This window comes from Borostomias antarcticus, assembly GCF_949987555.1.
Source record: "Borostomias antarcticus genome assembly, chromosome: 28".
In the NCBI taxonomy this organism is placed as follows: domain Eukaryota; kingdom Metazoa; phylum Chordata; class Actinopteri; order Stomiiformes; family Stomiidae; genus Borostomias; species Borostomias antarcticus.
In genome coordinates, this window is record NC_140261.1 from 2721469 (window position 1) to 2744067 (window position 22599).

Below are 22599 nucleotides of genomic sequence, written 5' to 3' on the forward strand. Positions count from 1 at the left end.
TTTGGCCAGTGATTATCAGCTTCTGAACATTTATGGGTTTTTATCTGGCTCATATGAAGGAGATTTACTGCACACTCAGTAGGCCTCCTCTCTCCTGCTCCTCGTGTGTTTTTAGGGGGTCGCTGGGGGAGGTGGAGAGACCTCCTTATGGCTCCTTCACCCAGGCGCCACAGGTCAGGATTTTTCCCTGTACAAGTACAAGTATACAGACATGTACAAAAACACAATTTCCCATTACATCCTGCCGAACTTCACGGTAATTTATGAACATCATTATGTTTTTATTTAGCATTAGGCCATTTTCTCTCCTGCACTGTTACCAAGGATTTTCTTGGATTAATCAATACTTCAGGTGATCTTCTGAAAGTCTCCAGGTCTTCACATACGTATGAGTCATCAGTTAACTTCTTCAAATATGAGTCATCAGTTAACTTCTTCAAATATGAGTCCTCACTTAACTTCTTCGAATATGAGTCCTCACTTAACTTCTTCGAATATGAGTCCTCACTTAACTTCTTCAAATATGAGTCCTCACTTAACTTCTTCAAATATGAGTCCTCACTTAACTTCTTCAAATATGAGTCATCACTTAACTTATTCAGTTCACATGCTTTTTTCAGGAGTTTAGACTAACAATAGTCTCATTTAGAGATGTAACTGCCCCACTACCTGAGCTTCTCGAGTTAAAAAGTCTTGAGATTCTTCTTCATGGTTTCGACACCATTGTTGGTTGTCATGGAAACATTAATTGCATCAAGAGCATGAGCTCTGCACCAGTTCTTAAAAGGAACCAGAAAAAAAACGTAATTCTGTCTAATAATTAGATCTAGTCTCCCTGTCCTCTCTGTCTCAGGATGGTCTTCTCTAGAGCCCTGTCTCCCTGTCCTCTCTGTCTCAGGCTGGTCTTCTCTACAGCCCTGTCTCCCTGTCCTCTGTCTCAGGATGGTCTTCTCTAGAGCCCTGTCTCCCTGTCCTCTGTCTCAGGATGGTCTTCTCTAGAGCCCTGTCTCCCTGTCCTCTGTCTCAGGATGGTCTTCTCTAGAGCCCTGTCTCCCCATCCTCTCTGTCTCAGGATGGTCTTCTCTAGAGCCCTGTCTCCCTGTCCTCTCTGTCTCAGGATGGTCTTCTCTAGAGCCCTGTCTCCCTGTCCTCTGTCTCAGGATGGTCTTCTCTAGAGCCCTGTCTCCCTGTCCTCTGTCTCAGGATGGTCTTCTCTAGAGCCCTGTCTCCCTGTCCTCTGTCTCAGGATGGTCTTCTCTAGAGCCCTGTCTCCCTGTCCTCTCTGTCTCAGGATGGTCTTCTCTAGAGCCCTGTCTCCCTGTCCTCTGTCTCAGGATGGTCTTCTCTAGAGCCCTGTCTCCCTGTCCTCTCTGTCTCAGGCTGGTCTTCTCTAGAGCCCTGTCTCCCTGTCCTCTCTGTCTCAGGCTGGTCTTCTCTAGAGCCCTGTCTCCCTGTCCTCTCTGTCTCAGGATGGTCTTCTCTAGAGCCCTGTCTCCCTGTCCTCTCTGTCTCAGGATGGTCTTCTCTAGAGCCCTGTCTCCCTGTCCTCTGTCTCAGGATGGTCTTCTCTAGAGCCCTGTCTCCCTGTCCTTTGTCTCAGGATGGTCTTCTCTAGAGCCCTGTCTCCCTGTCCTCTGTCTCAGGATGGTCTTCTCTAGAGCCCTGTCTCCCTGTCCTCTGTCTCAGGATGGTCTTCTCTAGAGCCCTGTCTCCCTGTCCTCTCTGTCTCAGGATGGTCTTCTCTAGAGCCCTGTCTCCCTGTCCTCTCTGTCTCAGGATGGTCTTCTCTAGAGCCCTGTCTCCCTGTCCCCTCTGTCTCAGGATGGTCTTCTCTAGAGCCCTGTCTCCCTGTCCTCTGTCTCAGGATGGTCTTCTCTAGAGCCCTGTCTCCCTGTCCTCTGTCTCAGGATGGTCTTCTCTAGAGCCCTGTCTCCCTGTCCTCTGTCTCAGGATGGTCTTCACGCCTCACAGCCATCCGGCCACAAGTGGCTCATTGTTGTCTTAAACGCTGCAATGTGGCAGCAATTTTGGGTTCTGCTCCATTTAGGGGCTCGAGCACACGTCCTTGATAAAGTCCCGGGACATTAGGGTTTTCAAAAGGGTTTTCAAGGTAAATTTCATGGCCAATTTCTCTGCAGGAATTGCATTGGGTTTGCTTGTTTATGTGAAGAGCTCGTAATGGTTTTGGTGAGAGGCAAGGCTCTCGTGTTCTGTACCACATACTACACACATCTTTGAATGTAAGAATATAGTATTACTCTCCAGTGAGTCCTGCTGGGATTCCTGGGCTCTCTGTTGAAGCAGGGATGGCATTAGGCACGGGGGGGGGGGGGGGGGGGGGGGTGCTGAAATAAAACATGATTGGGGATGGTAGGACTGATGGTGTAGGACTATAGGACTGATGGTGTAGGACTATAGGGCTGATGGTGTAGGACTATAGGGCTGATGGTGTAGGACTGTAGGGCTGATGGTGTAGGACTGTAGGGCTGATGGTGTAGGACTATAGGGCTGATGGTGTAGGACTGTAGGGCTGATGGTGTAGGACTGATGGTGTAGGACTATAGGGCTGATGGTGTAGGACTATAGGGCTGATGGTGTAGGACTGTAGGGCTGATGGTGTAGGACTATAGGGCTGATGGTGTAGGACTGTAGGGCTGATGGTGTAGGACTGATGGTGTAGGACTATAGGGCTGATGGTGTAGGACTATAGGGCTGATGGTGTAGGACTGTAGGGCTGATGGTGTAGGACTATAGGGCTGATGGTGTAGGACTATAGGGCTGATGGTGTAGGACTGTAGGGCTGATGGTGTAGGACTATAGGGCTGATGGTGTAGGACTATAGGGCTGATGGTGTAGGACTATAGGGCTGATGGTGTAGGACTGTAGGGCTGATGGTGTAGGACTATAGGGCTGATGGTGTAGGACTGTAGGGCTGATGGTGTAGGACTGATGGTGTAGGACTATAGGGCTGATGGTGTAGGACTATAGGGCTGATGGTGTAGGACTGTAGGGCTGATGGTGTAGGACTGTAGGGCTGATGGTGTAGGACTGTAGGGCTGATGGTGTAGGACTATAGGGCTGATGGTGTAGGACTGTAGGGCTGATGGTGTAGGACTGATGGTGTAGGACTATAGGGCTGATGGTGTAGGACTATAGGGCTGATGGTGTAGGACTGTAGGGCTGATGGTGTAGGACTATAGGGCTGATGGTGTAGGACTAAAGGGCTGATGGTGGTTCTTATTACTGTTCTTATTCTGTGGTTTCCAGGCCATCATGAAATAGGCCATTTAATATCTAATCTAAAAACAACATTCCAACTTTTATGTTTTTGGACATAAAATCCCATCTGAGGAGCTGTTTAAAACACATGTAATTGGTCCCAGAGCCAGGAAGAGTTCAGAGGTTTTAAAGGGTCGTCCCAGCCAGATAATAAGTGGTTTTCATCTGACAGCAACGATAGTAAACACTTCTAACCCCCCAAATCCCCAATCCCCCTGCCCTGTGGTTTCATCTAGCGATGAAAACAAGCAATATCCAACTTCTAGCTCACTTTAGCCAGTCAGCAGACAAAGTTATGAGGATATGGAGCATAAACATTCATCATGTATTTGAGATTTTAAACATTGAGCTATGTAGATGCATTTGTGTATTGCCATGACAGTTGCTGTCACATATGCAGCGGTTTGCGGGGCTAATCGAATCAAACACAAACAAACAAACATGTTTATTGATCACACAGTGAGACCCACACACTTCAACGCCGAAACGCCCATCTCTTCGTCCTTCCCCCAAGGGCTGCTGGGAAGAGACAGTAGGCCGCGTGCACGAGCCCGGGGACCAAGCAAATGCTCAGACAGCGTTGTTTTTCATATTGGGTTCTTTTTGGCAGGAAACCCTTGCGAACACGGGGAGAATATGCAAATTTTATTTGGCAGGGACGTGCACTGGATGTTAGAGGGGCCAAAGTTTATAAAAGGACACTAGATTGTGTGGCATGTGAAGCACATTTTTAACTTAATTAGCAAAATATGTAAATGAATAAACAGAGTAGGCTACTACTAGCCATGAATAGCTGGCAAACTACCTCCCTGCATATCCTATGTTGCTGTGATTGATATTAGCCTATAGCTTAGATATATATAGCCTATACATTAGTCATTTAGCAGAGACTTTTATCCAAAGTGACTTAAATGTTGGTCAGTGCTACTACTTGCCAGAACTCACAAGTGCATCTCCCTCCTGCAACGCTCTGCTGTGTTCTAACTCTCTGCTGTGTTCTAACGTTCTGCTGTGTTCTAACTCTCTGCTGTGTTCTAACTCTCTGCTGTGTTCTAACTCTCTGCTGTGTTCTAACTCTCTGCTGTGTTCTAACTCTCTGCTGTGTTCTAACTCTCTGCTGTGTTCTAACGCTCTGCTGTGTTCTAACGTTCTGCTGTGTTCTAACTCTCTGCTGTGTTCTAACGCTCTGCTGTGTTCTAACGCTCTGCTGTGTTCTAACTCTCTGCTGTGTTCTAACTCTCTGCTGTGTTCTAACTCTCTGCTGTGTTCTAACTCTCTGCTGTGTTCTAACTCTCTGCTGTGTTCTAACGCTCTGCTGTGTTCTAACGTTCTGCTGTGTTCTAACTCTCTGCTGTGTTCTAACGTTCTGCTGTGTTCTAACTCTCTGCTGTGTTCTAACTCCCTGCTGTGTTCTAACTCTCTGCTGTGTTCTAACGCTCTGCTGTGTTCTAACTCTCTGCTGTGTTCTAACGTTCTGCTGTGTTCTAACGTTCTGCTGTGTTCTAACTCTCTGCTGTGTTCTAATGCTCTGCTGTGTTCTAACTCTCTGCTGTGTTCTAACTCTCTGCTGTGTTCTAACTCTCTGCTGTGTTCTAACTCTCTGCTGTGTTCTAACGCTCTGCTGTGTTCTAGCTCTCTGCTGTGTTCTAACGCTCTGCTGTGTTCTAACGTTCTGCTCCCCGCCCGCCAGGTACTCAGTCCTGCACAACGGAACCCACGCTGAGCCGGAGAAACAGTCCCTGCAGAACGACACAGAGTCTCAGGAGTCGTGCTTCTGACCGTGACCGAGCGGAGCTCCCCCACAGCAGGCTGGAGAGGGCCGCCCGGCCCCTGGACCCGGACCCCGGACCCGGACCCAGACCGGTCCAGACACGCCGAGGCCGCGGTCCGGCCCCTCCGGCAGTGAGACAGACAGCTAAAGAACATCTCTGGATTGTAATTCAAAGCCGCAGAGAGAGAGTTCATGACTGTGGGAATGGTTGAGCTGAATTAATGTTGCCAAAGCTGTTTGATATTATATTATTATGAACTTATTATAAAGATGTAATGTCCCTTTTTGCTTTGCTTAGAGGAAGAAAACACATACAAACCCTGTTCCCCTTCTGGAAGGACACTCCGAAAAGATGATCACTAAACGCCACCAAAATAAACCTTTGAATAAGCTTTACTGATCAAAGGTCAAAGGTCGTGCACAGACACAGGATTCCCATGCTCCATCCATTGATTAAGGAGCATCACGCTGCAACGATGACCTTGCCCTGTCTCCCTAGCAGAACAGACCCTGGACTCCTCTGGGAGGAATTGCACAATTTTCTGAGCTGAACGTAGAGACTAACTGAATAGATCTGTTCTGATAGGATAGGAGGAAACGCTTGACCAATATGAAGTGCATTATGAGCTGCTACGCTGCGTCGATCACTCCGCCCCCTTCCATACCCACCCTGACACAACGCAACCACACCGATAAGACGGATTGAGCAACAGTTCACCGATGCTGTGCTGATGCTCTTAGTGTGTGTGTGTGTGTGTGTGTGTGTGTGTGTGTGTGTGTGTGTGCGTACGTGTGCATGTGTGTGCGTGTGTGCGTGGCCAGTTTCAACTCTTAAATTGAAATAGCAATTCAATTCAATTCATGCTAATTATTTGAAATGCTTTTGGATAAGACTGATCTAAAGAAGCTTTTTACATGATATCATCTCAAGTCCTGAAGTGACTTAATTGAAATGTAATTGACCCCATACCCTGGCGTTTGTGTGTGTTTGTATGTGTGTGTGTGTGCGCGTGTGTGTGTGTGGGTGTGTGTGCACGTGTGCGTGTGTGTGTGTGTGTACTTACGTGGGAGTATAATGGAGTCTCCCTATCTCGTGTCCACACTGGGTTTTTCTCATCTGAAGTGACATCCCATTTTGTTCTCAGATCACCTCTCGCCTCAATAACCATGTGCCAGAATGTAATACAGTGTTCTTAGTGATTCAGATTCATAGACAATCCCAAGTTGTCCTTGAGATGTGGGCCGAAGCCCTTGAGCCAGATTTATAGCTTCACCTCCAAGTAAACGTTGGCTTTTTCACACGGTCTCATTGCTGCCTCAGCAAACCACTTTCTGGATATTGAAGTATCAATGACTTACTACACATAGCTCAGAGGGGGGGAAGGCAATGCAAACCAAATACTAGTGTGGTAGTGCTATTACAGTAGTACACTACAGTTAGGTACTATTACAGTAGTACACTACAGTTGGGTACTATTACAGGATGTCTTCAGTCAGAAGAACCACAACAGTTTCCATTTGAAGAAAAGCGTATAGACCATAGCCATGTATATCATTTTGTGGTCGTTATATGGGCCTGTATGAAGTTATACATTTGAAACTGCTCGCAACTATTTGTAGTCAAATTTTGAATAAAACCTGCATTGTATAGATTTGCACAGTTTAGCCTCGTACTGTATCTTGTGTAGATACATACAGGCACATACACAGTCAAGCTGGGCCATGGGTCAGGTTGAGTCTATCACACAGTGTTGAGGGCAAGGTTGAGTCCATCACACAGTGTTCAGGGCAAGGTTGAGTCTATCACACAGTGTTCAGGGCAAGGTTGAGTCCATCACACAGTGTTCAGGGCAAGGTTGAGTCTATCACACAGTGTTCAGGGCAAGGTTGAGTCCATCACACAGTGTTCAGGGCAAGGTTGAGTCTATCACACAGTGTTCAGGGCAAGGTTGAGTCTATCACACAGTGTTCAGGGCAAGGTTGAGTCTATCACACAGTGTTCAGGGCAAGGTTGAGTCCATCACACAGTGTTCAGGGCAAGGTTGAGTCTATCACACAGTGTTCAGGGCAAGGTTGAGTCCATCACACAGTGTTGAGCGATGTCCAGTGTTTAAGCCATAACTCATTTCATTGTCACTTCCTCACTCCAAAGTCTTGGATGTCAGAAACTCTTTTCCTCCCTCCTTCCCTATCTCCCCCCCCCCCCCACCCCTCTCTCTCTCTCTCTCTCTCTCTCTCTCTCACACGCAGTAATAACCTTACTGTACCTTAAATGAGTCGTTATTTCATGATGTTCATGAAATACCAGGGAGATTCTTTACAGAATGTTTTGGTACAATTTTTTTTCCCCAGAAACAGAAGGAGAAATGTATTTGGAATACACCAAAGCACCTCCTATAGATATAGATCAAATGTTGTTCGTTTATGGTCTTTGATTGGGTTCCTTAATGGTCTTTTTCCATTTACTTTCCAACTGTGAGCTCCTCTCATAATTGAAGCACTAGCACTTTTGTAATGTATTGATTTGAGAGATTAGACCATTGTCTTCTGGGCATGTCATAATGAGAGGTGTGATGTCATAATGAGAGGTGTGATGTCATAATGAGAGGTGTGATGTCATAATGAGAGGTGTGATGTTAATCTGTGAATTGAACCTTTTTGAACATCTGCTTCCCTTCTCTTCCATCCGTAGGTTTACCTTCCAGAATGATTAGATCATGAATGATCTGTGATGATGCTACCAAACGATTTCCATAAAATGTTCATTTGTATTATATTTCCTTACCTATGTGCTGTTTTGTAGCAATGCAAAGTGAAATGTAGATGAAGAAATCTTGAAACTGAATCTGTATTCCGTGCCCATTTTTATTTGTCAACTTGAATTCATTCCATTCAGCAAGTGATGATTTGTAATTAAAGTATTATATGAGGCCTATTCTGCTATGGCTATAAAGCGTACATAATGGTATATTTTTCTGCAAAGAGTACTCAAGAAGTATGTACTGTAATATGCATCTGTGTCTCTCCAATGGACTTAAATACGTAATTGCTTGAACTCCTTTCTCTTCTCTTCGTTTTAAATCTAACCTTTCCAGCAAAGTACAGAATCAAGATGAAGGTGAAAAAATAAATATGCTTAAAATATGCCAGGCAGGTATGCTATACAGGTGTGCCATGCAGGTATGCCATACAGGTGTGCCTAGAATCATAAAACAGTTGTTAGGTTCCTTAGATATTCAATATGAATGGACTGCACTTATATAGCACTTTTATCCAAAGTGCTTCACAATGGCCTCTCATTTACACACACATTCACACTCAAACCCAAGGACACTGGGAACGGATCTGCCAACCCTGAGGTCGTTGGACCAACCACTTGATCTTGAGCCACTGCCACTTCCATGAAACGAGTATGATCTCAGCTTGGGAAATATCTACTCACCAGCTATATATTCAGATTGTATTTGTCTCATGTATATAGAGTAGTACAGTGTACAATGCACAGTGAAATGTTACTGCTGGCTCCATGATGTGCTCTAAAAGAAAAATGACATATAATTACAAATCACACAGACTATCCAGACACCTTATGCCATAGATAGTTGCAAACCCTCCCTGTAAAAACACCTCTAGATTCTGCTAGTTTTATGCTGAGTGGGAGGCTATTCCACAGAGAGATCCCTGTGCAGAAGAAGGAGCTCTGAGCTACAGTGTTAACTTGTGACACCTTACAGGAGCGAACACTGGCCCTAAAGTTTTGGCAGCAATAGGTTCACCAGAGAGACTGATCTAGTTTAGCACTTTCTAGCATGTCCTAATGTGTTAGTGAGAGCGCTCTCTATCTCTGTAACATCCAGGCACCAGCAGTGCAGAATCATCGGCATATAATAGGAGCTTACACCGTACAGCCGCGGGTACGTCATTTACATATATTAAAAACACAAATGGGCCCAAAATGGAACCCTGAGGCACCCCACATACAATATCCAGGGGTTCTGACCTAACTCCTTCTACGTCACAGACTTGACCTCTCCTTCTACGTCACCGACTTGAGTCCTCCCTGTGAGCTAGGAAGTAAACCATTTGACGGCTGTCTCACTGAAACCCATGCATTGATGTTTTGACAACAGTATGGCATGATTCACTGTATCAAAGGCTTTCTGCAAATCAAGCAAAATCATGCCAACAAACTTTCCATCATTAATATTCTGTTTCATAACATCAAACGGATGAGTCAGGCAGGTTTCAGTAGAGTGTGCTGCTCTGAACCCTGACTGATGCTCATATACTCGATTATTTTTTTGCCAAATATTCCTCAACCTGTTCATACACCAGACGTTCAAAGACCTTAGACATGGTCTGTAGCTGACTTGATTTCTAAAATAAATAAACTTTTCACGGTCCGTAGACAGTTTTGACATCTTAAACTTACTGAAATAAAAATCACGTTTTCAGAAGACTAAGAATCTCAGAGGTCATCCACTTAGCGCTTCTCTGCTTAATTCCACTCTCACTATGCTTAAAAATGGAGTGGCCTGTTCTAAAAACATGCTGCATTTATGGGGTGGGGGGCTTTTGATTACTTAGACTACTTCTGGACTATTAAATCTAGATAAATCAAATAGACTTCAAATCATTTAATACAGCTAAACTGCTTCTATGAAATGTATAATTCAATCTGACATCAGCTTAATTAATTATGCTTTGAAGCTTTATGTCACTGACAGACGCAAGCATGAGACAGTTTACTTGTAGTTCAAAACATGTCAATCAGTCTGACTCGCCACTACTGTAATAGGCCTATCCATCCGAGTGTGTGTGTGTGTGTGTGTGTGTGCGTGTATTACAGGCATGTCAGGCAGGGGCATACTTTTAATCATTTTATGCCTATTTTGTTTTGTTTATTCACTGCTAGTGGTCCTATATAAAACCACTATGAACGTAATGTCTGGAGACCTAGTGTGAGATATCGCGGTACAAAACCAACAACCCATGAACGGACAGTAACGTTAGGTCTATAGCACTGTTCACACACAAAGTAGACCTAATCATACAGCACCCCCTAGTGGATTTCATGTTTTCTATAAAACCAGACTTGGTCATGAAGTTGGCTTGTGAAATAGGGCTATAGCACCACTGACAGGACTGCCTACTCTCACGCATTCACCATGACACACACAACTAACTGATCATTCACCATGACACACACACACACACAACTAATTCTGATCATTCACCATGACACACACACACACAACTAACTGATCATTCACCATGACACACACACACACACAACTAACTCTGATCATTCACCATGAGACACATGCATCACAAACAAACAATGAATATACATACACATAAACATACACACACACAATATACACTCAAATATCATTTCTTGCTGCTGTAAGGCCAACCAGTAGCCAACGCCGCTGCTGATATTACTCTTTTGTTAAAAACAACAACAACAACCACATTGTTTTTCCTAACAACTTTACTTGGTCACTTTCACTACTCTATCTGTGAGCCCCAGCCCTCTGGTGGTACAGGATACAACCGGAGTTTCCGGTGTGACAGCTTTTAAGTGTAGCCTACAACACGTTCGTTCATTGGTTTGTTTTCTTCTATGTGCCCGTTTATGATAGGCTGTGGTATTTTGTACCAGCTATGAAAACACTCCGTGCAACAACATAAAACGTTGAAAAACTTCCTCATGCGCATATGGATTTATAAACACAACAGCACTTTGGATGACATATTATCTCATTATTTATACACCCAAAGGCTATTTCCTCTCGAGAATAAATCAGACATGGACAAATACGCAATGTCGCCTGAACTGTATTTTGTGAAACGGAACTTTTATCAGTTGGATCGCTGCCTCATATCGGAAGGTAAAGGACAGGACACTGTGCTGTCATGGTTGACGGTGGCGTTTGAAAGAAGTCGAAGTTAGTGAAGTCCCCTGTGGTTCTAAAATGAGAGGCTTCAACACATTTCTCGGCACATGTCTGCTGATGTTTCCTCAGCTGACCTCCGTGAGAGGAGACATTACAGACGGCAACACTGAGCACCTGAAACGGGAGCACTCGCTCATGAAACCCTACCAAGGTAGCAAGCTAATGCTAGCTAGCTAACGTTAGGCTATCATATATCATATATAGCCATATATGTTTAGTTGTGTTTCTAGTCTGTCCGTTGTAGATGTGTGTAAGATATGTTTGATGATACAAACCAAAGTCCACGAAATGAAGTGATGGTCATGATGTTTGGTTTTGATTTCACGTTAGCGGCTAGCTAGCTCCTAGCGTATTAGCTAACTGTTCACTAGCCTAGCTAGCTAGCAGCAAACGTTACCTTGACATATTTTGATAAGTTAACTCTAGCTAGCGGATATGTATATAATAACGCCCGCACTCGGGAGTGGTCGTGGTCGTGAGGAGACTGATTTCTGGGCTTGTAGCGACATTTTAAACTGCAATGGGGAAGTAAACGACTCTCCTACAATAACATATCATAGAGAGTCTACCTTCATACTTTCAGCTTGTTATGTGCATATTTAGTTATATAAAAACGACCCCAAATCATCACTATGAATTCTGTGAAGTGTCCGAAAATATTGCTAGGCGACGCCCTGTGCACCAGCTCCACTACTTCCTGAAAGTCACTTGGCATCTTTATTTCCTGTTCTATATGATTGGATTAATTAATAAATCAGGTGTGAGGCAGACCCAGCGCACACCTGATTAATCACTTAATCCAATCATATAGGACAGGAAATAAAGAAGCCAAGTGACTTTCAGGAAGTAGTGGAGCTGGTGCACAGAGCCTATTCCATATTACTGTTATTCTGAGTGGTAGAGCTGCGGGTGTTACACCACATTCTGTTGAGCCAGGAATTACAGGGCTATTGTCAAACTCAGTAAAAAAACAACATAACGCCGTAGAAGCTAGCCCAACTTGTGATATTCCCACTATTTCTTTCTTTCTTTCTTTCTTTCTTTCTTTCTTTCTTTCTTTCTTTCTTTCTTTCTTTCTTATAGTTCTCCCCAATTTTTTGAACCTTAACTTGTTCTTCATACTTTGTGCTAGAAACTTCATTCAAACTTTAAAATGTTCATGATGTTTAGACAATTCAGGGATACATTCAGATTTTTTATTTTTTATTATTTTTATAGTTTTGTAGTAATTCAACTTTTAAAACTATTTTTTGTCTCATTGAAACGGCTTGAAACTGCTTTTGGAATGTTCAGAAACTTTGTTTTTAGAGTGGTGGTAGCTGTTGCTTTGAAAATATTCACACATTTTGTAAACTGCTGGCACTCCTACAGTTTTTAACACACATATTATATATTAAAATGTTCACACAACTGTGCTGATTCATACAATGTAAGTATCAAAGCTGTGTGACTTATAGTTTTCGCTGTGTGCTGATTTGTTCGGCAACTGCGCTCCTCATTGAAACGTATGCAGAGTGAGTCAGCAAATTCTGTGTTCTGTGCTTTGGTGCTGTAGAGCTGTGCTGCTGCGCTGTGGTTGCTATGGTGACAGTTCACTCAGACCCAACATCTGCCCTCAACACCTCTACAGCTGTTTTGTGGTTATTACCTTGCAAACAGCTCTGTCTTCTTGTATGTAAGCTCTTTGATGAAAAGGAAAGCTAATATAGTTATATTTAGCTGCTACAATTTCAAAATGAATTTTCCATCGTTTTACACTGAAGTAGGCCTGTTGCGCACATGATCTCCACCCTCTCCAGCTAATGAGTTAAGTTAGCCCCACTAATTATTGGCTGCTGTAACTACTAGCTAGCTAAATGGTTTGCCTTCATCTCAGTAGGAGAAAGTATTGAATTAGAAGAAGTCACTCTTTGTGGGACTGCATAGCAAGTTGACCGTCGCAGACAGCTAACTGATATTGGCAGGACGGATGACATACCTGACTTTCACGGACTGATGTGAGCTGTATTTTGCTACCAGCCATCTCTCTCACTCATACTTGGCTTTTATGTAGCGTGACATTGAAAGAGATTGGCCCCCTCATGTGTTTTCCAGGAGTTGGGACCAGCTCGTCTAGTCAGTGGGATTTCTGGGGAAGCACCTTGGTCACCAGCCAGTATGTCAGACTGACACCAGATGAAAGAAGCAAACAAGGATCCATCTGGAACACTGTGGTGAGGACCCACTGTTATAAACTATTAATAAACAAGGCTCTACCTGGAACACGGGTGAAGGCCCACTGTTATAAACTGTTAATAAATAAGGTTCCATCTGGAACACGGTGGTGTGTCCCAGACATGCATTAGCCCAAACCTAATCAGACTTAAAAACACTCTTACTGGAGATTGAGACCCTCTATTGAAAACAATATTCAGTAAACCAGCACCTACTATGATACAAATGCAGGATACAGAATGTGTGTACAGCCCTTCATGAGTAAAGGTCATGTTACTGTAAATGTTCTGCTCTCTGTGCAGCCCTGTTTCCTGAAAGACTGGGAAATGCACGTGCAGTTCAAAGTTCACGGGTCAGGGAAGAAAAATCTCCACGGTGACGGCATCGCCATCTGGTACACCAAAGAAAGACTGCACCCAGGTAACGCTGCAGGGTTCTCTCAGAACCGAGCCAGAACCACCGCCATTCCATCTCGGAGCTGGGCCAGCCTCAGCTACCAGCTCACCCTGCGCTGCATGTCTGCTTCCATTCAGGCCCTGTCTTTGGGAATCAAGACCTTTTTGCTGGCCTGGCTTTATTTGTGGATACCTTCCGCAATGACCTCCATGGGATGGATGTAAGTGTCTGTGCTGAGTAGCTCCGTGACTCATGTGGTTCTTTCATTGCAGGGCCTGTGTTTAGCAGCAATGCTAATTTCCATGGGCTGGCCATATTTATAGACACATACCCTAATGATGAAGCCTCTGACGTGAGTTTATGGACCGGACTGGATTATCAATAATTAGCATTTAATTTCAGCATGTAAGGATTGGAATGTATGGTTTTGTTTTGTGGCGTTTGACACTATAAGAATGTGTTTTTTATACTTGACATTTATGTTATTTCAACCCTTGAACACCAAGGCAGAATGTGATGACATTCTGTTAACTAACCTGCTCCCTCTCCAAACACACACACACACACACACACACACACACACACACTTGTATTTCAGCGGTCCTTCCCTTATATCTCAGCCATGGTTAATAATGGTACCATGCCGTACGACCATGGGAAGGATGGCCGTAACGCCGAGCTGGGAGGCTGCTCCGCCGAGATCAGGAACAAGGACCACGACACCTACCTGGCCATCCGCTACTCCCGAGGCAGACTCACCGTGAGAACCCTCTCATCATCAGCTCACCATAATCACCGTGTGTTAGGAACGGGACGCAGACTGGTGGTCTGAGCAGGACTGACGTCTTCAAACCGCTGCTTTTGTGCTGCGGCAGCCCACTATTTCTGCTTGTTATTGTTCTATCTTCTGTGCCTGCGGCATTCTGGGAAAATCTCCCCACAGTGCTCTTGTGCCAGCAGGATCCTTGGGCGGACACGGCCCTCGAATGCAGCTGCAGCATTTATTTCAAATAATTTAAAGAGTTAGCCCGCACATAACAGCCCACTTGACAAGCAATCAGTTGATTGTAATTGACTATAGCTACAGTTAATGCAGTGTCATGTGAGCAGAAAGAGTAATGTGTCTGTATTCATAACTACCTTTCCTGAATGGTTCCTCTCTGTCTCCCCAGGTGATGGTGGATATCGATGACAAGAATGAGTGGAAGGAATGCATCGACATCGGGGGAGTCCGCCTGCCCACTGGATATTACTTTGGGGCCTCTGCTGCTACAGGGGATCTGTCAGGTAGGCTACACTATATAGACCATATAGACCATATAGACCATAGGTCTGTCAGGTAGGCTACCCTATATAGACTATATAGACCTTAAGCCTGTCAGGTAGATTACACTATATAGACCTTAGGTTATAGATCAGTTTTGTTATAGCTCTATACTATGATCTAGACTTGAGTTATAGATCACTTATAGCTCTATACTATGATCTAGACTGAGTTATAGATCAGTTTTGCTATAGCTCTAGACTATGATCTAGACTGAGTTCTTGCTGTGTTGCAGACCATCATGACATCATCTCTATGAAGATGTACCAGCTGATGGTAGAACACACTGCTGAGGACGACAGTCTGGACTGGACCAAGATCGAGCCCAGCGTCAGCCTGCTCAAGTCCCCCAAAGGTAGGGCCCAGCGTCAGCCTGCTCAAGTCCCCCAAAGGTAGGGCCCAGCGTCAGCCTGCTCAAGTCCCCCAAAGGTAGGGCCCAGCGTCAGCCTGCTCAAGTCCCCCAAAGATAGGGCCACATAGAATCACTACTGTTACACATTCAATCACTTCACACCTTGGGCAAGCCTTGACATATTTCACTTGGTATGATTGCTCTTATGTGAAACCAATTAAAGTGCAAATCCTATTTGACCCAGCTCTACTCCTGTTCAGCGTTAGTTGACTGTTTGACCCTGGAGCAGGGAGGGGGGTGATTGAGAGGGGGTGACAGGATTGATTACTTATTTATTTATTGTTATAGAGAGGTGATAGGATTTATTAATTGTTCTAAATGGTTATTTATTGTTCTAGAGAGGGGGGTGATTTGATTTATTAATTGTTCTAAATGTTTATTAATTGTTCTAGAGAAGGCATGATAGGATTTATTTTCTCTCTGTCTTCCTTTTTAGACAACATTGATGATCCAACTGGAAACTTCCGGAGCACACCTCTAACTGGCTGGAAGGTCTTCCTGCTTCTCCTGTGTGCGCTGTTGGGAATCGTAGTTTGTGCTGTTGTTGGTGCTGTAGTCTTTCAGAAGCGACAAGAAAGAAATAAGAGGTTTTACTGAGAAAAGTGAGAGATATTCCTTGAATTAACTTTTAGAGAATACAGATTCAATGTGAATTTTCTAAGGATTGTACAAATGTTTATATTATTGAAGCACTGCAATGTAAACTAAAGGTAACTTCAACAGAAGACCATGTGTGATTCCTGGTCACCATGTACAGTAAATTACTTTGATGGAGGGTTGTTGTTTATTTTCTATTCCTGTTCCCAATCTTTTTTTTTGCTAAAAAAAATAACTTAGTAATAAATTGCTGAGGAGTTGCTTTCTGTTTTGAATGTTAACACATTAACTCAAATTCTCCCCCAAAAATGTCAACAGATTATTTTCAGACACTGTTAATGCTGTACAAAGATTATATATTTTACCTCTATTTTAAACTTTTGTATCTCTGGCTTCTGATCAGGCTAGTTTACATATGTATAGATTTTGATTGTTTCTTTTTGAAACTGCTCTTTGGGTTGAACAAGGTTGTTGGATTTCTTACTTTCATATGCTGGGAATTCATGAAGATTTAGCGTTTAGTTTGGTTTTGTTTTTGCTGACCCATGTGGACTGACTGACAGTGAGGATGTGGTCTGTTGGAGGACCACCACGGACCCACAGTCCACAGCATTCACATGAAGAACTGCTGAGCATATCCAGTTACATGTTAAATGTTGATGATGGAAAGCTGCAGGTTCTCTGTCTAGTTCTGTGAGCACCTGTAGGGTGCCTGGTTCAACTGACTCCGTCTCTGGGGTCCCCAGAACATATCTGAATATTTTTGCAGAAAATGTCACTCAGACGAAGCATCCTAGCACGCCTCTATACCCCTCTGTTTCAATCCTGTTCTGGATGTTTCTGTGTCTGTAGCTTTAAAGGACAAGCTCACTATTTTGGACTTAAGTGCCTATTTTTGTTCTGTCTTGCTTGAACCTGACGTGACTATAATTTTGCTGTTCGCCTCAGTATTAAGATACACTATATTGCCAAAAGTATTAGCTCATCTGCCTTTACATGCATATGAACTTAAGTGACATCCCATTCTTAATCCATAGGGTTTAATATGATGTCGGCCCACCCTTTGCAGCTATAACAGCTTCAACTCTTCTGGGAAGGCTTTCCACAAGGTTTAGGAGTGTGTTTATGGGAATTCTTCCAGAAGTGTATTTATGAGGTCAGACACTGATGTTGGACGAGAAGGCCTGGCTTGCAGTCTCCGCTCTAATTCATCCCAAAGGTGTTCTATTGGGTTGAGGTCAGGACTCTGTGCAGGCCAGTCAAGTTCTTCCACACCAAACTCGCTCATCCATGTCTTTATGGACCTTGCTTTGTGCACTGGTGCGCAGTCATGTTGGAACAGGAATGGAAGGAAAATTCCCATAAACACTCGTAAACCTTGTGGAAAGCCTTCCCAGAAGAGTTGAAGCTGTTATAGCCGCAAAGGGTGGGCCGACATCATATTAAACCCTATGGATTAAGAATGGGATGTCACTTAAGTTCATATGCATGTAAAAGCAGATGAGCTAATACTTTTGGCAATATAGTGTAGCTACAGTTGTTCTGCAGGCGCACACTTGGCTACAATGGATGTCAAGGGGGATAAAATCTAATGTGTCCTGTTCTGACATCAGAACAGGAAGGAAATCTGATTGGTTTGTTAGATCACATGTTTTCAGAATTTGTCTGGCTTCAAAAAACAAAAAGCAAATTCTTAGTGTGGCCCAAAGGGCACTGGAATGTCTCATTTAAAAAAGACATCACCTTTTCTTTTCCTTGAGTGGAATGTGATAATTCTGCATCAATGTTTTTGGGTGGGAATGTCCCGAAAATGAGTTACTTACAGCTCAGTCAAGTTTCATGCTGTACTGGTAATGACAAAATAAACAGCTTTCCCCAGGTTCATACTTGCTAGTTGAAATTAATTGACATGACTGTTCCAGTGGGCCATATTAACCTCATGAGACCATCCTGATTTCACGAGCTCACATTCTGTTTCTCTCGCAAATCAGTCTGGATACTCTCCATAGGGATCCATTTGTGCCAGATGACACTGGTAAGACAGTGGTTCAGCCCCCTTAGTTCTTTTGAAGGGAAATGTTAATGCTTCAGCTTACCATAACATTTTGGACAATTCTATGCTTCCAACCTCATGGGAACAGTTTTGGGAAGGCCCTTTTCTGTTCCAGCTGGATTAGTTAGTTAGTTTCTGTTCCGACTGTGCCCCAGTGCACAATGCAATGTCCATAAAGGAATTGGTTCGGTGAGGTTGGTGTGGAAGAACTTGACTGGCCCGCACAGAGCCCTGACCTCAACCCCATCAAACACCTTTGGGATGAACTAGAATGGAGATTGCGCGCTAGGCCTTCTCGTCCAACATGAATGGGCAAGAATTCCCCCACACACTCCAAAATCCTGTAGAAAGCCTTCCCAGAAGAGTGGAAGCTGTTATTGCTGCAAAGGAGGGACCAACTCCATATGATGCCTATTCATTTAGAATGGGATGACATAAAAGCTCCTGTAGGCTACTGTAGGTGTCCCAATACCTTTGTCCATATAGTGTATATTGCCCCCTGCACACAGTGAATGAGCTAGTGCACACCAGAGAAATGATACCTGGAACCATGAAGACTGGCAAGGTGAGGTAATAGAACTACAGTACCCACAAGCCGGATGCAAACTCTGATTGGACGATGTGCTGGCGAAAGGTTACGTGGCACTGCTGACTTGAGCATGCGCAGTTCCCCCAGCTTGGTCTTCACCGGCAGGAAGTCAAGATGGCGGCCGTGAAACTGCAGCCTTGTTTCTGGTCACTTCTACTTTTGAACGTTTTCTATAGTTGCGTGTCCTCCCTGTACTTCCACATCGGGGAGACGGAGAAGAAATGTTTCATAGAGGAGATTCCGGATGAGACGATGATCATTGGTATGTATATATGAGTCTGTCCGGGCAGGAGCTAACGTTAGCTTGCTAGCTAGGATAAGCTAGGCTCTGGCTCTTGTGTGCGAGGCTGTTGCTTAATCACATTTCCCTCAGAATAGAGGGGCTTAGTTCAATTGCATGACAAATGTGGCATTAGGGTATCGTTAAGGTGAGACCTTCAGGAAGTGACCTAGCTAGCTAGAGGCTAGCGAGACAGATTAAAGGCAGCTAACAGCCTCCTAACACGTCACTTATGTCAAACTGTCCTCAGCCTACTTCCTGTGTGTGTGCGTGTGCGTGTGCGTGTGCGTGTGCGTGTGTGTGTGTGTGTGTGTGCGCGCGCGCTATGATAGAAGTAACGTTTGATCAACAAATAACGATTGATTGATTGATTGATTGATTGATTGAACGTTGCTCTGTTTTGGAGGCCTAGCCTCTTGATTCACCTGTGTACATCACATCACATCACCACCGTTTTTCAGTTGTGTGCATGTTCTCTCTGGTAAAAAGAAAAGAAAAAGAAGGCAATGTCAATATTTCCACGCTCTTGTGCTGCAGGAAATTACCGCACTCAGCTGTATGACAAACAGAAGGAGGAGTACCTGCCGGCCACCCAGGGGCTTGGCATGTTCGTTGAGGTGAAAGATCCCGATGAGAAGGTGAGGAGGGGTTATCGTAAGACACCATTTTGTTCTTGTTCAGAGGCTGCGTTCGTTCAACCGTCGTCGTTGACTCCGCATCATTAATGGGTGCTGAAGTGATTGGCCCAGAACGCCTGCCGGGTGTTGATATTGATGTGGGTCTGTGTGTGTGTGCGTGCGTGTGTGTCCTGGTCCCCAGGTCATCCTGTCGCGTCAGTACGGCTCTGAGGGAAGGTTCACCTTCACCTCCCACACCCCCGGAGAGCACCAGATCTGCCTGCACTCCAACTCCTCCAAGTTTGCGCTCTTTGCCGGAGGAATGCTAGTAAGTGGCCCTGTGATTCCAGCTCCTTCTTTCTCCTCCTCTCCTCTCCTCTCCTCTCCTCTCCTCTCCTCTCCTCTCCTCTCCTCTCCTCTCCTCCACTCCTCTCCTCAGTTACCTGCTTGTCTCCTAACAGAGGGTCCACCTGGACATCCAGTCCTCAGTTACCTGCTTGTCTCCTAACAGAGGGTGCACCTGGACATCCAGGTGGGGGAGCACACCAACAACTACGCAGAGATCGCAGCCAAGGACAAGCTGACGGAGCTGCAGCTGCGGGTCAGACAGCTGGTGGAGCAGGTCGACCAGGTCCAGAAGGAGCAGAACTACCAGAGGGTGAGGCGGGCTGTGATTGGTCCGATAACAGGGGGGGGGTCTCTGATTGGTCTGATAACAGAGGGCTCTGATTGGTCTGATAACAGAGGGCTCTGATTGGTCTGATAACAGAGGGCTCTGATTGGTCTGATAACAGAGGGCTCTGATTGGTCTGATAACAGAGGGCTCTGATTGGTCTGATAACAGAGGGCTCTGATTGGTCTGATAACGGAGGGCTCTGATTGGTCTGATAATGGAGGGCTCTGATTGGTCTGATTCAGTATTTAACTTCCACTGCTGGAGTTCTGTGTATTTACCGTTATGTGTTCATGAGCATTTGTCTAAAGCCCAGTTCAGATCAAATATTGGGGACGAGACGAAACCGTTTTAGAAGCTTGCTGAGAAAAGTTTCAGTGGTGTGAATTACCCCGTGGGAGGCCAACTTGAGTCTAAAGAGATGCCACTTGTCAAAATGATGATATTTCAAATAATGCTTATGTATTTTGGGGGAAACATCAGTGTGCTGTGTGCTTTGTATGTGGTGCAACATCCCTCTAACTCCAGTGTGCTGTGTGCTCTGTGATTGGTCCAGTACCGCGAGGAGCGTTTCAGGCAGACCAGCGAGAGCACCAATCAGAGGGTCCTGTGGTGGTCCATCGTCCAGACGCTCATCCTGGTGGCCATCGGCTTCTGGCAGATGAGGCACCTCAAGAGCTTCTTTGAGGCTAAGAAACTGGTGTGACGCTGTCAGAGGCCAGACAGAGTGGGGTTCTCTATCTATGAATGCAGTACGTCAGTCAGGTGTCGTTCTCTCAAAGGTAGCCTGTGTGAAGACTGGCAAAGATGCTATCCTACAAACCTGATTATTTTTTAATACATTTTTTATTTTATTTTGATATGCCCCTTTTTTTCTGGAAATACAGACTTTGTTCAAAGTTGGTTTTATTTATGCTCGGCTGTTATCACCACATACTTGTATCTCTGGATACTTTTTTGTTGTTGTTCACAGAAGGGTTTTTATATTTGGGACTAAAACTCAGCATCCCAGTATAAACAGTAATATGATTTATGATGTTTTACAACCATGTCTGTTTCCTTCAATCGGAGTAGATTAGATTCCCTTTTGACAGGATCGTCCTGCAGCGCTGTTATCTGATGAAAATACCACTGAGGTGTCTGACAACAGGTGTTACACAAGGGGTTGTGTAAAATCAGTTGTTAAATTTCTATCTGGCTGATATTTTCATATCAGATAGAAGTACACACACACACACATACATACATACATACATACATACTACCCTTCCTAAACAAATGTGTTTTCAAATTATATACTTTGTTCTTAGTTTGTACTCATAATGGGTATGTGTTACTGGCCGATAGAGATCACCCATGTTGTTCAGAGACACAGAATGTATGACTTGACAGAGACTTTATTTTGGGGTGTTTTGTATACTAATCTCAACGTTTTGTTTTGCTGAACATTAATTTACATTGAACCCTGTGTCTGTCTTTCCATGTGTCTGCTGGTTAGTGCGTATGGCAGGGGGCCTTTTTAAACATCTGTGGTAGTGGTGCCAAGTGTCTGATTGAAGCTTTGGTTGAAGGTAACTTGTATTTGCTCATGGAAAATCAACATTCATGTGAAATACTATGCATTTGAGAAAAGATAAAAAGGACAAAAAAGTCTACATCCAATCCATTTCTACCTTTGATGCTTAAGACACCGCCAAAGATGTGTCAATATTACAATCTGTAGTGATCTACTTAAAATACTTCAATGTTTGAATTTCTTTCTACTGCATATTCAAGAGGGCTGCTTTGTGATCTTTAGCAGTGAAAATAATGTTACCCACATGTAAAGAAAAAGAAAAGCTTCCTGTGTTTGATCTTTCTTGTCTGTAAATACTCAGGTAGAGTTACTTTATGACTACACTGGTTGTCCCCCACCTGAGGAAAGCATGGAGGGACGTAGGTGGACCTGTGTGAGTGAACTGCTCCTGGAGGCTACGCTAACCTGTGCTGATCTAAGCAGTGGGTTAGTTAGAAGACATTTAGGCAGAGTTTTGGAGTGTTCCGGTGTTCTTTTGGATAGTCTGCTTCATCTGTGTTGTGTATTTGTCCTGTTCTGGATAAGTTGACCTAGACTTGATAACGTTAGTTTTTTTTTTCCCCTGCCCCCCCCCCCCCCCCCCCAACGTCTTCAAAGCCCAGTCATTGATTTAATAGACCATTATTTTTGTATCTGGCGCTGAATTGCAGAACGTTAACACAGTTTGGGTTATGATTCGAACGAGTTGGTGAAGGTTTGTTTTGGGTGTGAGGAGACTTTAGAAGATTATGTAAATGTGAAATATTTTCCAAATTTGCACTCAAAAATAAAGTTTTATCACCTTTGGATTGCTTGTCTTGACTGTTTCTCAAGCCTTGTCACTCAAGTCAACTAAACGTAACTTTTATTATTATCATT

The 22599-nt window shown here is 44.2% G+C and overlaps 3 protein-coding genes across 4 annotated transcripts in view; all 3 read left to right on the top strand.

Moving 5' to 3' along the window:
• The window catches only part of htr4 (5-hydroxytryptamine receptor 4), a gene marked incomplete at its 3' end in the record, with an annotated part of 32561 nt that extends 27504 nt beyond the window's left edge, over positions 1-5057 (top strand). Inside the window, exon 6 of the mRNA XM_084459637.1 lies at positions 4970-5057. Within this exon, the coding sequence (XP_084315763.1) occupies positions 4970-5057 (88 nt within the window). The remainder of the gene's footprint in view (positions 1-4969) is intronic.
• A 5901-nt stretch (positions 5058-10958) lies between these two features.
• lman2 (lectin, mannose-binding 2) lies at positions 10959-16130 on the top strand. Of its 2 annotated transcripts, none has more exons than XM_084459650.1 (8): positions 10959-11161; positions 13105-13223; positions 13527-13644; positions 13758-13840; positions 14219-14380; positions 14793-14907; positions 15180-15299; positions 15793-16130. In XM_084459650.1, the coding sequence occupies exons 1-8, from the start codon at positions 11029-11031 to the stop codon at positions 15951-15953; spliced, it is 1011 nt and encodes a 336-aa protein (XP_084315776.1). In that variant the 5' UTR covers positions 10959-11028; the 3' UTR covers positions 15954-16130. The 2 variants fall into 2 exon arrangements, with proteins under 2 accessions (XP_084315776.1, XP_084315777.1); XM_084459651.1 differs by lacking the exon at positions 13758-13840 and adding an exon at positions 13893-13972.
• A 2570-nt stretch (positions 16131-18700) lies between these two features.
• On the top strand, positions 18701-22527 carry tmed9 (transmembrane p24 trafficking protein 9). The gene is made up of 5 exons (XM_084459441.1): positions 18701-18857; positions 19413-19513; positions 19695-19820; positions 20004-20150; positions 20722-22527. The coding sequence occupies exons 1-5, from the start codon at positions 18710-18712 to the stop codon at positions 20869-20871; spliced, it is 672 nt and encodes a 223-aa protein (XP_084315567.1). The 5' UTR covers positions 18701-18709; the 3' UTR covers positions 20872-22527.
• The last annotated feature ends 72 nt before the right edge of the window (positions 22528-22599 follow it).